This window comes from Diabrotica virgifera, chromosome 9, assembly GCF_917563875.1.
Source record: "Diabrotica virgifera virgifera chromosome 9, PGI_DIABVI_V3a".
NCBI classification, from domain to species: domain Eukaryota; kingdom Metazoa; phylum Arthropoda; class Insecta; order Coleoptera; family Chrysomelidae; genus Diabrotica; species Diabrotica virgifera.
This window is the reverse complement of record NC_065451.1, coordinates 158,211,286-158,226,905: the sequence shown is the minus strand read 5'-3', so window position 1 is coordinate 158,226,905 and position 15,620 is coordinate 158,211,286. Positions and strand designations below refer to the sequence as shown.

At 33.0% G+C, this 15,620-nt stretch overlaps 1 protein-coding gene across 1 annotated transcript in view; it reads right to left on the bottom strand.

The window, feature by feature from the left end:
- Positions 1-4,709: 4,709 nt before the first annotated feature.
- Positions 4,710-15,620, bottom strand: part of LOC126891750 (ubiquitin carboxyl-terminal hydrolase isozyme L5) — a 63,908-nt gene continuing 52,997 nt past the window's right edge. Inside the window, exons 4-5 of the mRNA XM_050661039.1 lie at positions 11,287-11,539; positions 4,710-5,145 (exon numbers count right to left, since the gene is read on the bottom strand). Coding sequence (XP_050516996.1) covers positions 4,806-5,145; positions 11,287-11,539 — 593 coding nt within the window. The 3' untranslated portion in view covers positions 4,710-4,805. The remainder of the gene's footprint in view (positions 5,146-11,286; positions 11,540-15,620) is intronic.

Below are 15,620 nucleotides of genomic sequence, written 5' to 3'. Positions count from 1 at the left end.
GAATGAATGTTTTTATCAACTTTTGCAGTCAAAATATAATAAAAAATTTCCACCCTTAAGATGGGGTGGCAACCGACCCCATGGTAAAAGCGCCTTTCGGCATCATATAGATTTTAATCCTTGAACTATCCACTACTTATTCTCAAATTTTCAAGCAAATCGATCCATTCTGTAAAAATTGCGAGGTGAAATGCTTCGGTTCCTGGACTAAAGTGAAAAACTAAGAGAAAATTTAGTGTGATTTTTATTTCAAATATCTCATTCAAAATAAACTTTTTATTTATTCTAAGGGACTTTCGGCCCTCGGTAATAATTTAGTCTTTCATTCTGCGTTTAGATTTTTCAAAAATATTTATTGGTTTTTTCAGGATTCGAAAAAAATGAACACAATTTTTTTTTCTGATTCTGGCCTTGGTTTAGAACTAGAACCTTCAGCCACCTAATTGGATAACTTTTTCAATAATAACACTAATTCAGGTGTAATGTGTAGTGTGTGTGTTGAGTAAGTGTCTGGTTACTTTGCAAAGAAATGAACACAATGTCCGTGGTAATTTTCCAAATCTATCTTTGTCATACAACGCACTCAGTCGAATAGAATATTGTCAGTCGGACAATGACAATCAGTAACAATTTTAAATAATTATTTGACATGAATCGGGAATATTGTGAGTTGTTGATTAAATAATATTGATATATAGTGTATTTGATAAATAATTAATTTAAAAGGTGAACTTTATAAAAAGTTATTTATTGTGTATTATTTATGGAAGATAGAAGCAGAGAATACATCAAGATATATTCTGTGATCCAAGTATTTTGTTGTTAAAGATGTTCAAAATTGTAAGCGTTCCATAGTAACAATATATTATTAAAAAATCACTTTAACACTTTTCCTCTTTTCTCGATTGAGTATTAGTTTTTGTTGTAGGTACATATAAATTATTACAATCACTGAATACATAGCTAGTGAAAAAATTATCACATTTATTAACTGAATTAATAATTTGCCATTATACAAAAAATAACAGTTATCCAAGAACATTCAAAAGCCATCTCTTTAAGCTAGTTATGACATTGTCAAGTAGAATGACATTCTAGTAATATGTACCGGGTGTCCCAATAAGAATGGCTCTCGGCCATATCTCAGGAACCGTTTATACTACAGCTTTGGGAAAAAAAATTATAACAAAAGTTGCCCCGAGAAAAGCCTGGAAATTATTTTCATAATTGTAAGTCCACCGCTAGAGGGCGTAATTGAATATCGAAAATTAAAAAGTCGAAATTTTACAAAATTTGCCTAATGAAAGGGCACTGGAAATCCAATCATCGTATTCTTCATACAATTCTGTGCATATTTTATTTCACAAGTTTAAGTCTACCTGTGCAAATAAGAGGTGGGAGTGAGTGGGAACCTTGTTATGAAAAAATCGCTGTAAGTCCGGTTCTGCTTAATCGATTTTTACAAACTTGGTCTTGTTGAAAACAGCTCTTTTTCGTCAATGTAATAGTTATAATTTGGAAACAGCCTATTACGTAATATGCCGGCTAGAAGGCGCTATTTATATTTTAAAGAAATCTAGTTTTCTTTGGAAAATATTAAATACAAGTATGTATTTTTTTCCTGTATTACAAAATTAGACCAAATTAGCAACAGAATACCGAAAACCGCATGTCGATACCTTTTTTCTATCTCGAGATATCTTAAGAAACGTGTAAATTTTAAATATAACTGATGCTGTCATATAAGTGGAAATATATAGAAGCACGTAGTGTGCTATGGAAAAAACAAAGGAACATTGTCCAGATGTCACCGTATATAATGAATCAAAACAACAATAAGACAAATAACACTATAAAATATAACAAAAAAAGAGTGTGTGCACTTTGTACGCGAGTAAGAAGTTATACTTCTATTATTATGATTTTAGCGAAATAAATATATTTTAAACAGTTTGTATTGTGAAGACTTTTTGTACTGGGCCTGATGATGAGTCATATATTGTAAGACTTGAAACCGGTTGCTCCATGATTATATAATAACTAATAAAATACAAACTTAAGATTGCGAGTATTGACTCAATTACTATATCCAATTGTATAATGGACTCGCATTGGCAACCCTGTCATCATTAGTAAAGTCTATAGTGTTCTTAAGTCGACAAAATATTTCTCTAAGAGGCCATCGTGATGATGGTCTTCTGCTTCTGGACGAAGATTCTGGACCTAGCAATGCGGGGGATTGTTAAGATTTAAAATCGCGTTAGGAGATAAGACTCCCAAACAACACCTATCGACAACATCTTCCCGAGAGCAACAAACATTAGTAGCACTAGTCAAAATCAATTGATAAAATGTTGTGGTGAAGAAATAATTGAACAAGTAATGAATTAGAGTCAAAGTGCAAATTATTACTCTGCCTTATTTGATGAAACGACCGACATATCCCACGTCGAACAGCTTTCTCTAAATTTGAGATACATACGCAATAACAACATTCACGAAGAGTTTGTCAAGTTCATTGACGCGTATGAGAACATAAAAATAATTAATGAAAATAAAGAAAGAGGGAAACAATGCCTGACAGGAGAAGCATTGGGAAAATAGTATTAAACGTGTTGAAAGAATTGCCCTTGGATCCGAAGGAATGTGTAGGAATCGGTACTGACTTTAATAACGATAAGTTTTGAATGTCTTTATGGCACTCAAGAGTATGTGAAAGTGTGAAAAGTACCTTAAAACTCACCATTGTAACCCTAATTTTTAAAAATTACCCCCAGATCCTGGTACCCCTCCCCAAAAAAAGTTCATGGCCCCTCCCGAAAATCGGTCCTGGATCCGCCCTTGGGATAGACGAAGTGAGAACCGATGCTAAAGAGATATTGAGGGTGGATAACTGGAGGAGGATAGTCATGGAAAGAGATACTTGCAGGCGGATGCTGGATGAGGCCAGGGTCCACCTTGGCGCCATAGGAGAAAGATCAAAGGTAAAGGCAGGAGTAATACTAAGGTTAACCTTCTGAGGTTGGCTATCATTACGTCTTAAAGACGGCAATTAACCCTCTACTAATGCATCATTTTTTGTTCGAGCTGAAAAATTCAGGAAAGCTAGATTTTGCACTTACGAACACAAAAGGCAAACATTGATATTACTGCCAGGTATACCTTTGAAAGGAAAAAAACAGACATCCGCCTTGAGGCGGACTTGTGCAGTAACCATGCAATAAGGTAACTGCATTTTTTTAATTATCAGACTAAGCAAATAAAAACATACTGAAATTATTGTTTATTATGAAAATCGTAAAAACATGTTTTTCTGGTTAAACTACATAAAGATAAATTGCATTTTATACAATATGCTTGGATTTAGGATGTGCATTTTGGAAATCTGCACCGTTTTTTACCAGTACGATCCCGAAATGCACACCAGTGGCCTATTTGATCGTAACGGATGTCCACCATCGGAAGATAAATATGCTCTCTTTGGTGCTTTTGCAGTGATTTTAGGTGAACAACTAAAAGATTGGAAAACGGGTCGTTTGACAGGAGCCATGTCACACAATCAGAGCGATTCAGCTACTTGTGTTCTGAACATTAGCAACTCAATTTTTTCTTTTTGTGCATGAATCCTATGATACAGTAGGTAAGCGTTGATCACCGCCACATCTATCAGGTGGTAAAAATACGATTACTCTATTTTGTTGTCTTCATATGAATGCGATACCGACCTAATAGTCCATCCATAAAATCAACACCTCCCTATGCCGATTATATTCTTTGATAATCTGTGGGCAATCGATTTCATCGTGAACTCTTTTTTTCTGTCCCAACGTCTATCTTTTTAGGACTTTACGCTATCATTTTTGGATGCAAATGGTTTCACGCCAACATAAGTCGATCAGAATCATAGTCACCCTCAACATCTGTTGCTTCAGCTTCTGCAGCAGGTCTGAAATCCCGTTGTACCATATCTGAAATGGAAGATGTACTGTACCATATCTCACAACGCTTCAGTGGTACTCCATCAAATAAATTTTTACTACGCCAGAATGCACAAGTCCGCCTACAGGCGGAGTATGGAAAATTGAACATAACAAAAATATCGAAATTGGTTCAACTCAAATCAGATGAAAAATGTGTAATAGAGGTATTTAGCTACTCACCTATAATTTTTTCTGCTTCACTTAGCGTCCCCCAAACAAGTACTTATTTTACTAAAAATGTGTATTCGCTCCAAATAATTTTTTCACCCAATACTACTAATTGTTCCTATATAACTAACCGCCTCAGCTGCTCTGTGGCCGATATGAAACTAAGGACATCGCTATCATATCGACTCATCCAACGAAGACTGTACTAACTCAATTTTTGGCATTTTTGAGTTAGACCCCTGAAAAATTAGATAACCGTGATGCCTTTCAACGAACAAAGTTCTAAGTTAATTTGTTCACGTTTAGGCAACCAATTTTGCACTTCCATATTGTACTAACTTGTATATCTTTACATTATCCAACGAACACTATCCTATCTCCTTTATTATATTATAAAACAAGCCATCCACGAAACAGTTTTAAGTAGCTATGCAACCAGAATTTCGCCCGTTGATACCAATATGACTTTCATTAAAGTCCGACTCAAGGCGGTTGTATGCATTAGAGGGTTAAAGAAGAAGTATTAGGAACTAGTATATTGAACAATTAAAAAAAGTAAAACGTAATTTATGATTTTATTTAAAATCATCTCCACATCTGTAAGTCTAAAAATACAAAAATGGTGTTCTTACAAAGCAAATTTTCTCTTACAAAAATTCAACTGGAGGCTTTTGACTTTTGTCTTTTTAAAGTCTTTTCCTTAGCTTGTTCATACAAAGGCATAAGTTTGCCTTCTTTCGCCAAAATTTTCAGTATCTCTACAATTAGGGGTAAATAGTTGTGCTTCCGTCTGATATTTTCTATTTGATACTGATGCCTTTTGTTATCTTCTTCAGCTATAAGAAGACGTAACCTCGTTATTTCAGCCTGTTGGGTGTCTGTCTCCATTCCTGAAGATTCACTTTGTTTCTGAAGTTCTTCTATTTGTTTTTCATACATCATTTTCCTATCTGAGACGATGGCCATAAGATTGAAATGGATTTCACCTTCACTATACCTAAAATAATATTAAAATATTTTAAAATAAAAAATATAAAGATAAAATATATACATAAGATTTGTCAAAACATCTTTCATCAAGCATGTTGCTAACAATATTCTTCTTCTTTTTCCTCTTTATAAGCAATTCTGCTTGTTCATAAGAGTATTAATACCTCTGTGGAAGGTTGTCACTTCATCTTTTGCACCGTCGCACAGTGTGGCAAGAGACAACATAAGTTGGCATTAAATCATTGTCGATATATTATGGGCAATTTTTTTATTTAGATATTAAGTTGTGTGTAATAACACAATTAATAATAATGGAATATGGAAGAGAAATGGAAAAAATTGAGATACACGTTATGGAACACTGCAAAACAAGTATGTGGAATAAGAAAGAATGGGAAAAATAGTAAAAGAACTGGATGGTGGAATAAGGAAATAAAGCAAGCAGTAAAAAGAAGAAAGAAATGTGGAAGCGATACATAAACACAAATGAAGAGCAAGACAGAGACGAATACAGAAGACAGAGAAATATAGTGAAAGAACTAGTAAAAGATGCGAAGAAGAAGAGCTGGAAGGAATTCGGTGAAGAATTGAACGAAGGTTTTGGGAATAACAATAAACAGTTTTGGAATAAAATAAGAAGCATGAAAGGAACAAAAAGGAAACAAATAAGAGGAATTAGAAATGAGCGAAATGAATTAAAAACAAACATACAGGACATACTAACCATATGGAATAAGCACTATAAAAAAATTTCAAGGCAAGCAACCAACAAAATGAGGACAGAGGACAGCAGGAAAGATAAGAGGATAGGGACAATCGAGTGGACGAAGTTCGTATCAAAGATATTGAAGAAGGATTGGCAAGAATAAAGATTGGAAAAGCGGGAGGTGCAGATGACATAGATCCGGAGATGATGAAGTACGTGGGAGAACGAGGCAAGTTTTGGCTACTGGAAATAATGAGGGAAGCATGGAGAACAAAAAAGATACCGAAAGACTGGGAAGAAAATTTATTGATACCAATACACAAGAAAGGAGATGAAGCGGAATGTGATAACTATAGGGCTATATGCTTATCAGTGGCATATAAAGTCTACACCGGGATAATAGAAAGGAAGCTCAGGAAAGAACTGGAAGGAAAACTAGAAGAAGAACAAGCTGCTTTTAGGAAGGAAAGAGGAACAACAGATAATATATACATACTGAGAAATATAATTGAAAGGAAAAACGAAATAGGAGAAGACATATATTACGTTTATAGATATTAAAGCAGCTTTTGATTCTATAAATAGGGAAGTAATATGGTCAGGAATGGAAGACCTACAAATCCCTTAAAAGATAGTAAGCGTGGTAAAAAGTACATATAGAAACGTACTTGGTAAAGTACAAATAAACAGAAACAGATCGCCAATAATAAACCTGACAGTCTCATCCCAGTTTTGTTTATATTAGTAATGCATAGAGTAATGAAGAGCGCTAAAAGAAAGTCAAGGCAATTACAGTCAACAATAGGGTACAAGAATTTAGTACCAGTGAGAATGGAGGGATTACTATATGCAGATGACCTAGTAATAATAGCAGACAATAAAGAGAAAATGCAAAAATTAATCGATATCTGGGTGGAAGAAAAAGAAAATTTGAAAATGGAGGTAAATGTAAAGAAAACGAAGACCATGATAGTAGTCCAAAAGAAAAGGGAAGAAATAAACCAAACGGTATTTAGGTCCAAAAACGAAATAATAGAAACAGTCTCGACGTTTGAATACCTAGGAGTAATAATATCAGAGGATGGAAAGCTAGATCAAGAAATCTCATACAGGGCGAAAAAAGCAAATAATACTATGCACTAAATAAAACAATATTTGGAAAGCAAGAAATAGATAAAGAAATAAAACTGAAGGTATACAATGCAATATCTGTACCAAATTTAATATATGCAAGTGAGAGATGGGTAAACAATGCAAAAATAGACAGTACAATAAACGCAGCGGAGATGAAGCAGCTGAGAAAAACGAAATTGGACAGAATAAGAAATGAAGATATTAGATAAAGACTGAAACAGGAGTCGATAATAACCAAGATCCAAAAAAGAAAATTAAAATGGACTCAAAAAGATATGGTAAAAGAAGGAAAGGGAGGCCAAGGAAAAGATGGATCGATCAGATTATAGAAATTGGACAGGAAAAACACTTCAACAAATGAAAGAGTTAGCAAATGACGGCAAGAAATGGAAGATATGGATAGAAGATGAATAAAACCTCCGACGCCCCTGAGGGGCATAAGGAGTTTCGAGAAAGAAGAAGAAGAAGTTGTGTGTACATATTGGCGAGGAACCGCAAAGTGGGCGACGCCTGGTGGCGAAATTGAAAAGCATCAACTCAAGGAAAACATTGACTTTGCCATTAACTTGTGTACATATTTGCGGTCAGTTTATGTTGTAATTAACAATAATTTCGACTTAAAAAACTATTACAGTGTTCCTCAGTATTCATTCCTATTATACTCTACGTAATGACCTAAATTAACCAATGCCAAATCACACATTTTGTTAATTTAACGTTTGTATTAAACGTAGTCTTTTTTAATGTTTAAGCGACTGAAAAATTAAATAAATGAATAAAATGTAGTATATATTCTTTTTTTTTTTTCTCTGATTTTGGCTTTGGTTTAGGTTTAGAACTAGAACCTTTAGCCACGTAATTGTATAACTTATTACTAAGTCAGGGGAGCAATGTGTAGTGTGTGTGTTGAGTAAGTGTCTTGTTACTTAGTATATATTCTGTACATATAATGTACATTGTTATGAAAAATATCCCGACCACTTCGTAATTTCCAGAACACAATTATTAAAAAATAAATTCACCTACTTAGTTTCCAAGTTTCCAGTTTTTATTTAATTAAAAATTGTTATCTGTCGTAAAATAAACTGTAGTGCACCTATTAATTAAATTAAAATCAAAATTAGAAATCCTAAGATAGATTAATAATTTTTAGAACGCTGTGTGATTATCGGGGGCCAGATTTTTTTATGAAAAAAAGGTAAAAACAAATCAGTAGTTAGCATCAAATTTTAATGAATGCATACAGATTAAACATAATTTTGAGTCGTCTTTAACTTATAAGATGTCTTAGTTGCAAAACTTAGTGGTTACTTTGGCAAAACACTCCTGTAAATGATTTTAATTTAACGTTTTAGAACTGTGAATTCAAATGACAAAATGAATTGTTTTCCTAGCGTTGTCGTCCATCTTTGAAATTTTGGGCGCCCTCTGTTGGAATTTAATTTTGCGAATACAAAAACGATGTTTTTTCAAATGTTTTCTTCTTCTTCTTGATGTGCCTATCCGTGACGAATGTTGACGATCGTCATGGTAATCTTTATTTTATCTGCAGCAGCGCGGAAAAGCTGCACAGATGTTATGTTAAGGCAGGTTCTGAAGTTCTTTAACCAGGATGTTCTTCTTCCTGGACCTCGCTTTCCAAATATTTTTCCTTGAAGGATGGCTTGTTCAAAAAATGTGTTGCTCAAACTTAATTTTCAAAGCTGCATGTCCGTAGTTACTACCGATATTGATTTAAATGATATTTGAAGTTTAATCATTTTAATTTAAAATAAATCTACAGTCTAATTCTACGGGTGGTGCGAATAAACACATAAGTCAAAAAGAGCAACTTTTCAGGAAAACGTAAAAACTGATTAATTCCTACATTATGAAGCACCCGTTAATCAAATTTTATAACTTCCATATTATTTACCGGAATTGGATAAAATTACTAATTCCAAACAACTTTTGTTCTATAGAGTTTTTCCGCTAAGTCAATACTTTTTGAGTTATTTGCGAGTGAATATGTTCATTTTTAACAAAAAAAAAACATGTTTTTGGACGGTTTTTCGGAGATAACTCAAAAAGTAAGTATTTTATCAAAGGTAATACCACGAGTCCTCTAAATTTTATCGATAAATTTTTTTGTTTTCACGAAAACTTCTTTATTTGGTAAAATTACGAAAACAAACCGAATGATAAAATCACGAGTCCGAAGGACGAGTGATTTTATCCATTTCGGTTTGTTTGAGTGATTTTACCCTAAGTAAAGAAGTTTAAGTATGAAAACGAAAAAATTTATCAAGCAAAATTTAGAGGACGAGTGGTGTTTGAAAAGATTATTTTGTGAACCAATATGTATTATTAGTAAATACGGGCATCTGTGAAATATTTTTAAGACAACTAGGATCAATGTCTTAAGTAGGTTATAGATAAATTATTTTTATTTAGACGTTTATGAAAAGTTTAGAAATATTTATTTTGAAAATAAAAACTGTAGAAAATCTGAGTATATCGTGGTTAGTGTTTTTAAAATATTTATGTACCATGGCTGTTCATAAATTAAGTTAGTAAACACAGGTATGTACGTATTATGTGAAATTTAGGGTACCTTAAGTTTTATCAGGGACGAGACTGTTTTATCAAGGAAGAGGCTGTTTTATCAGTATTACACTCAATGATTGGCTAGAACGACGCGTGGTGATTGGCTGAAAAAGCAAAAACGTCAGAATTTGATAGGTGAAAAAAATAATCGAAAAAAATATTCTTAGCAAAAATATAGCTTATAAAAAATTGAAAAAAATGGTGTATGCGTGAGGTCTGTAGACCCAGTAGAAGCAGAGTTGTAGCTAATGAAAAGTAGGTTCTTCTTCGTCAAATTCCAAATCGAATATTTCAATGTGAAATAACCCAAAAACGGAGCACTTTTCGGGGAAAATTCATTTATACTTTTTTAATGTGTTTAAAAAAAGGTTTATTTTTGTTTAAAAAAAAACTTCTAACATTAAAAGTAAGTGAGTTACGCTCAAAATATTGTTGGTCCCTTTTATTTTTTGGTAAAAAAAATCGCGAAAAGCACCCCGTAATTAGCATCACAAATAAATTTTATCATTACCACTTGACAAGTTACTTTGCTTATGTATTATTTATATAATTTGTAAGTTTCATCGGTTCAAAGTGCTTATTTTTGAAAAAGCTGTACTTAAAATGGCTTGAACGAGTAACTAATCACGAGTTTGGGCAAATTTTGAACAGCCATAGCATAACCAATTTTTGTCTAACAAGAAAACAAAAAATCGAAAATATTCAGAAAAGCAAAACGAACATTTTATTAATCTTTGAGATTTTTGGTATTACTAATAATTTTTAAGTTAATTCCATGAAAAATTCCATTTTTTTCAAAATTCAACCCCCAAAATCTTTAATGGAAAGGGGGGTTGAGTGATACCTCATTTTAAAGGTTGTTCGATTACCTTTTCAAAAATACCACATACATTATATCTCTTTTCAGTAATTTAATTTTTTTTATAATTAATCTTAATAATTAAATATCGAGTTCAGAACTCCAAAATTTTTTTTGGAGTATGGAACTCCAAATTGAATTTTTTTTTGGGGTGTTGTATAGGACCTTTTTTATTTCAAATTTAATGTAGAACATTTTTGTATAGAAGGTTGTTCAAGCTAAACCACATAGTTTTAGAAATATTGACCAAAAACGTAAAAAACTACGAATTTACTGATTTCTCCTTCCTCTCCCCTCCCCAAACCCGACGCTCAAAAAGGTGTGACTTTTTACTGAACATTATATGGACTATATAGAACAATTTGGTGTTGAAGGCTAACTTTCACTTTGGATGTCTGGGTTATGTAATTTTTTGAATCAATTCTATCATACTAGTAAGAGAATCACCAATTATGTACTTACCACCATTTTTTTTTGAAAATATCACTTTCTAAACAGTGAAAAGTGAGTCGTGTGGTATGACAAATTTGGCGACAAGGGAGATACTTACGATGTATACCAAGATACGATGTATACCAAGAGGTTACTATTTACTAATCTGGTAAAAATATGCAACTGGGATCTTTTTTAAACGATAAGTAGGGACTTTTTGAAACAGATAGCAGTAATAACTCAATTTCAGAGAATTATAGAGTTACGCAGTTTACACGTTAGGACGACATTTCGGTGAGGATAGAAATTAAGTTGTTGGTAATTGATTTACAACTTTCCGTAGTTTTTTCACAAACTTAAAATATTACTTTCATCTGGAGCGTCTTACTTATAATAAATAATTGTTCGTACTTAAAAAAATTTAATCTTACCTTTGTATTCGTTTTTCTATAATAGGTCTAACAATTTCAGTCCATTCAGCTTCTGCCGGTATAGCTCCTAAATCTATAGGCCCTTGCTTCAAACCGTCTAGTTCATATAATCTGCCGTCGATAGGTACATAACTTACAAAATGAAATGCATCATCATTCTTGTTTGCCATTGTTGGATCAAATTCAAACAATTGCTGTCTCGCAAATGAATTATGAACGGTCCTGATCACGGGTGAATTACTAATAGTTAAACCTACAGAAAAATTAATTATATAATAGTTATTATGTCCTAAATGCATTAAGTATACTCGGATTCATTTGTAGATTTCACCGTTGGGTCTTATGAACAATGCAAATCAAATGGAAGAAAACGCAGGATCGGCTTCAAATGCGCGTAAAACGATACGGGAGTTTACCTAGGATGAGCGTTCCTAGAGCGTTGTGACATGATAAATTGGAGGCATACATTTCTCAGAAAAATATAGAATTATTGACCGCGAGGATACAATATTTTCTATTTGGATGACAGTTGGATAAATATCGGATATAGTTCGTCCGCTCTAACTTTTCCCATGCGTCACGACTTATTTTCAAATAAATTAAGTCAAAACCTAAAGTGAAACGAACGTCGATGTTTTTTTATGTAATTATGTTTATTTACAATCTACATCATTAAAAGAGTATTAAGTAAATTTTTTCCATGTTTTTGGTCATGAAGAAGAGACTTCCAATGATGTCTCATCTTATTTTATTTATGTTTAAAGTTTTAAAATAGGTCCTGAGGCCAGGTTCTATCTAGTCTCCTTGTGACAGGGCAATTATGAAATAATTCCCTTACTAACTCGTTGTCATGGTGAATGGTACGCTCGTTTTGTGATTCTGAGGCTCGATGGATTTCTTCTCTGATGAAAGGTATATTTAAGTCTTCGTGAAGTGTTTGATTAGTTACATACCAGGGTGCATCCACTATTGATCTTAGAACTTTCGACTGAAATCTTTGAATGATATTCAGTGATGTTGACTTTGCACAGCCCCAGAGGTGTAGTCCGTAGTACCAAATAGGTTTGATTATTGCTTTGCACAGAAGAACTTTGTTTTGGATGTTGAGTTTTGATCTGCGTTCAAGGAGCCAATACATTTGCCGAAATTTCAAGTCTAGTTGTCTTCTTTTAGTCTGTATGTTTTTTCCAAGTAAGACGTTGGTCAAGATGGAAGCCAAGGTATTTAGCTTCTGTTACTGTTGGTATTCGTACATTTTCCATTCTTACAGGTGGGCATGTGTTGTGGCGGTTTGTAAACGTTATTTGAGATGATTTTGTTTTATTTACTTTAGTTTGCCATTTTGAGTACCATTCACTGAGTATGTCCAGATGGTGTTGCAGGTCTTGTGAGACTTGTATGTGATCTTCATTTACTGCTAGTATTGCTACGTCATCAGCAAAGGAAGCGATCGTAGTATTAGGAGACTCTGGTATATCGGCTGTGTAGAGTGAGAAAAGCAGCGGTCCGAGAACACTACCTTGCGGAACTCCGGAGTTAATAGGACAGAGGCTGGATTGTTGGTCTTTGAATTTTACTGAGAAATATCTATTTGATAAGTAGGATTTGATTAGGAGGAAATAGTTACTAGATAGTGCTAATTTTACTTTGTAAAGCAGTCCTCTGTGCCAAACTTTGTCAAACGCTTGTGAGATATCTAGGAATACAGCGTTGCAGTATTTCTTTTCTTCGAGAGTTTTTGATATTTCATTTACTATTCGATGGACTTGTTGTGTAGTAGAGTGATTTTCCCGAAAACCAAACTGATGTTCTGGTAGTAATGTTAGGAAGTCATGATCTGCGTATATTCTTTGTAGCAGCAATCTTTCAAAAACTTTGCTAACGATTGGGAGTAGGCTGATGGGTCGATAAGATGTTACTTCATTGGGAGCTTTGCCTGGCTTAAGGATCATTATAATTTCTGAAAATTTCCATATTTTTGGAAAGTATGATAAACTTAGCATGCGATTAAATATTACTGTTAGCATAATAATGGCCTTACGAGGAAGTTGTTTTAGTACTTGTGCCGAGACTAAGTCATAACACTTGTGTGAAGTTAGCAATAGATTCCAGCAATAAACTGTATTTCGAAAAATCTCGTAAACTACCTCACAAAATCAATAAAAAATACTTCGTTACTTGTGTTACAACTAAAATATCATTAAAACCACCCCCTAAATTAACCCCAACCCCAAAAAGTTCTACTACGTGAGTCCCATGTATACAGCACGTCACAAAAATGATGAAATTATCGTGTTCATCACGAAATTTTTGCGAGTTTTGCGGATTATAAAATTAATCGATAATGTATCAACATGATATAAAAAAATTGGGGTAGGGTTATTTTTTGTTTTCACGTAATTATATGTAACCAAATCTATTGCCAGCCTACGCCGGACGGCACGAAAATGATAAAATGACGGTGTTCATCACGAAATTTTTGCGATTTTTGTGGATTACATAATTAATGGATGATATATAAACATAATATAAAAAAATTGGGGTGGGGTTATTTTTTGTTTTCACGTAATTATAAATAACTTAATCTTTTGCCAGCCTACGCCGGACGGCACGAAAATGATAAAATGACGGTGTTCATCATGAAATTTTTGCGATTTTTGTGGATTATATAATTAATGGATGATATATAAACATACTATACAAAAATTGGGGTGGGGTTATTTTTTGTTTTCGCGTAATTATAAGTAACCAAATCTATTGCCAGTCTACGCCGGACGACACGAAAATGATAAAATGACAGTGTTCATCATGAAATTTTTGCGATTTTTGTGGATTACATAATTAATGGATGATATATAAACATACTATAAAAAAATTGGGGTGGGGTTATTTTTTGTTTTCGCGTAATTATAAGTAACCAAATCTATTGCCAGTCTACGCCGGACGACACGAAAATGATAAAATAACAGTGTTCATCACGAAATTTTTGCGTTTTTTGTGGATTATATAATTAATGGATGATATATGAACATAATATAAAAAAATTGGGGTGGGGTTATTTTTTGTTTTCACATAATTATAAGTAACCAAATCTATTGCCAGCCTACGCCAAACGGCACGAAAATGATAAAATGACGGTGTTCATCACGAAATTTTTGCGATTTTTGTGGATTATATAATTAACTAATGATATATAAACATAATATAAAAAAATTGGGGTGGGGTTATTTTTTGTTTTCACGTAATTATAAGTAACAAAATCTATTGCCAGTCTACGCCGGACGACACGAAAATGATAAAATGACAGTGTTCATCACGAAATTTTTGCGATTTTTGTGGATTATATAATTAATTAATGATATATAAACATAATATACAAAAATTGGGGTGGGGTTATTTTTTGTTTTCGCGTAATTATAAGTAACCAAATCTATTGCCAGTCTACGCCGGACGACACGAAAATGATAAAATGACAGTGTTCATCATGAAATTTTTGCGATTTTTGTGGATTACATAATTAATGGATGATATATAAACATACTATAAAAAAATTGGGGTGGGGTTATTTTTTGTTTTCGCGTAATTATAAGTAACCAAATCTATTGCCAGTCTACGCCGGACGACACGAAAATGATAAAATGACAGTGTTCATCACGAAATTTTTGCGTTTTTTGTGGATTATATAATTAATGGATGATATATGAACATAATATAAAAAAATTGGGGTGGGGTTATTTTTTTTTTTTTTTTTCACATAATTATAAGTAACCAAATCTATTGCCAGCCTACGCCAAACGGCACGAAAATGATAAAATGACGGTGTTCATCACGAAATTTTTGCGATTTTTGTGGATTATATAATTAATTAATGATATATAAACATAATATAAAAAAATTGGGGTGGGGTTATTTTTTGTTTTCACGTAATTATAAGTAACCAAATCTATTGCCAGTCTACGCCGGACGACACGAAAATGATAAAATGACAGTGTTCATTACGAAATTTTTTCGATTTTTATGGATTATATAATTAATTAATGATATATAAACATAATATAAAAAAATTGGGGTGGGGTTATTTTTTGTTTTCACGTAATTATAAGTAACAAAATCTATTGCCAGTCTACGCCGGACGACACGAAAATGATAAAATGACAGTGTTCATCACGAAATTTTTGCGATTTTTGTGGATTATATAATTAATGGATGATATATAAATATACCATAAAAAAATTGGGATGGGGTTATTTTTTGTTTTCACGTAATTATAAGTAACCAAATCTATTGCCAGTCTACGCCGGACGACACGAAAATGATAAAATGACAGTGTTCAT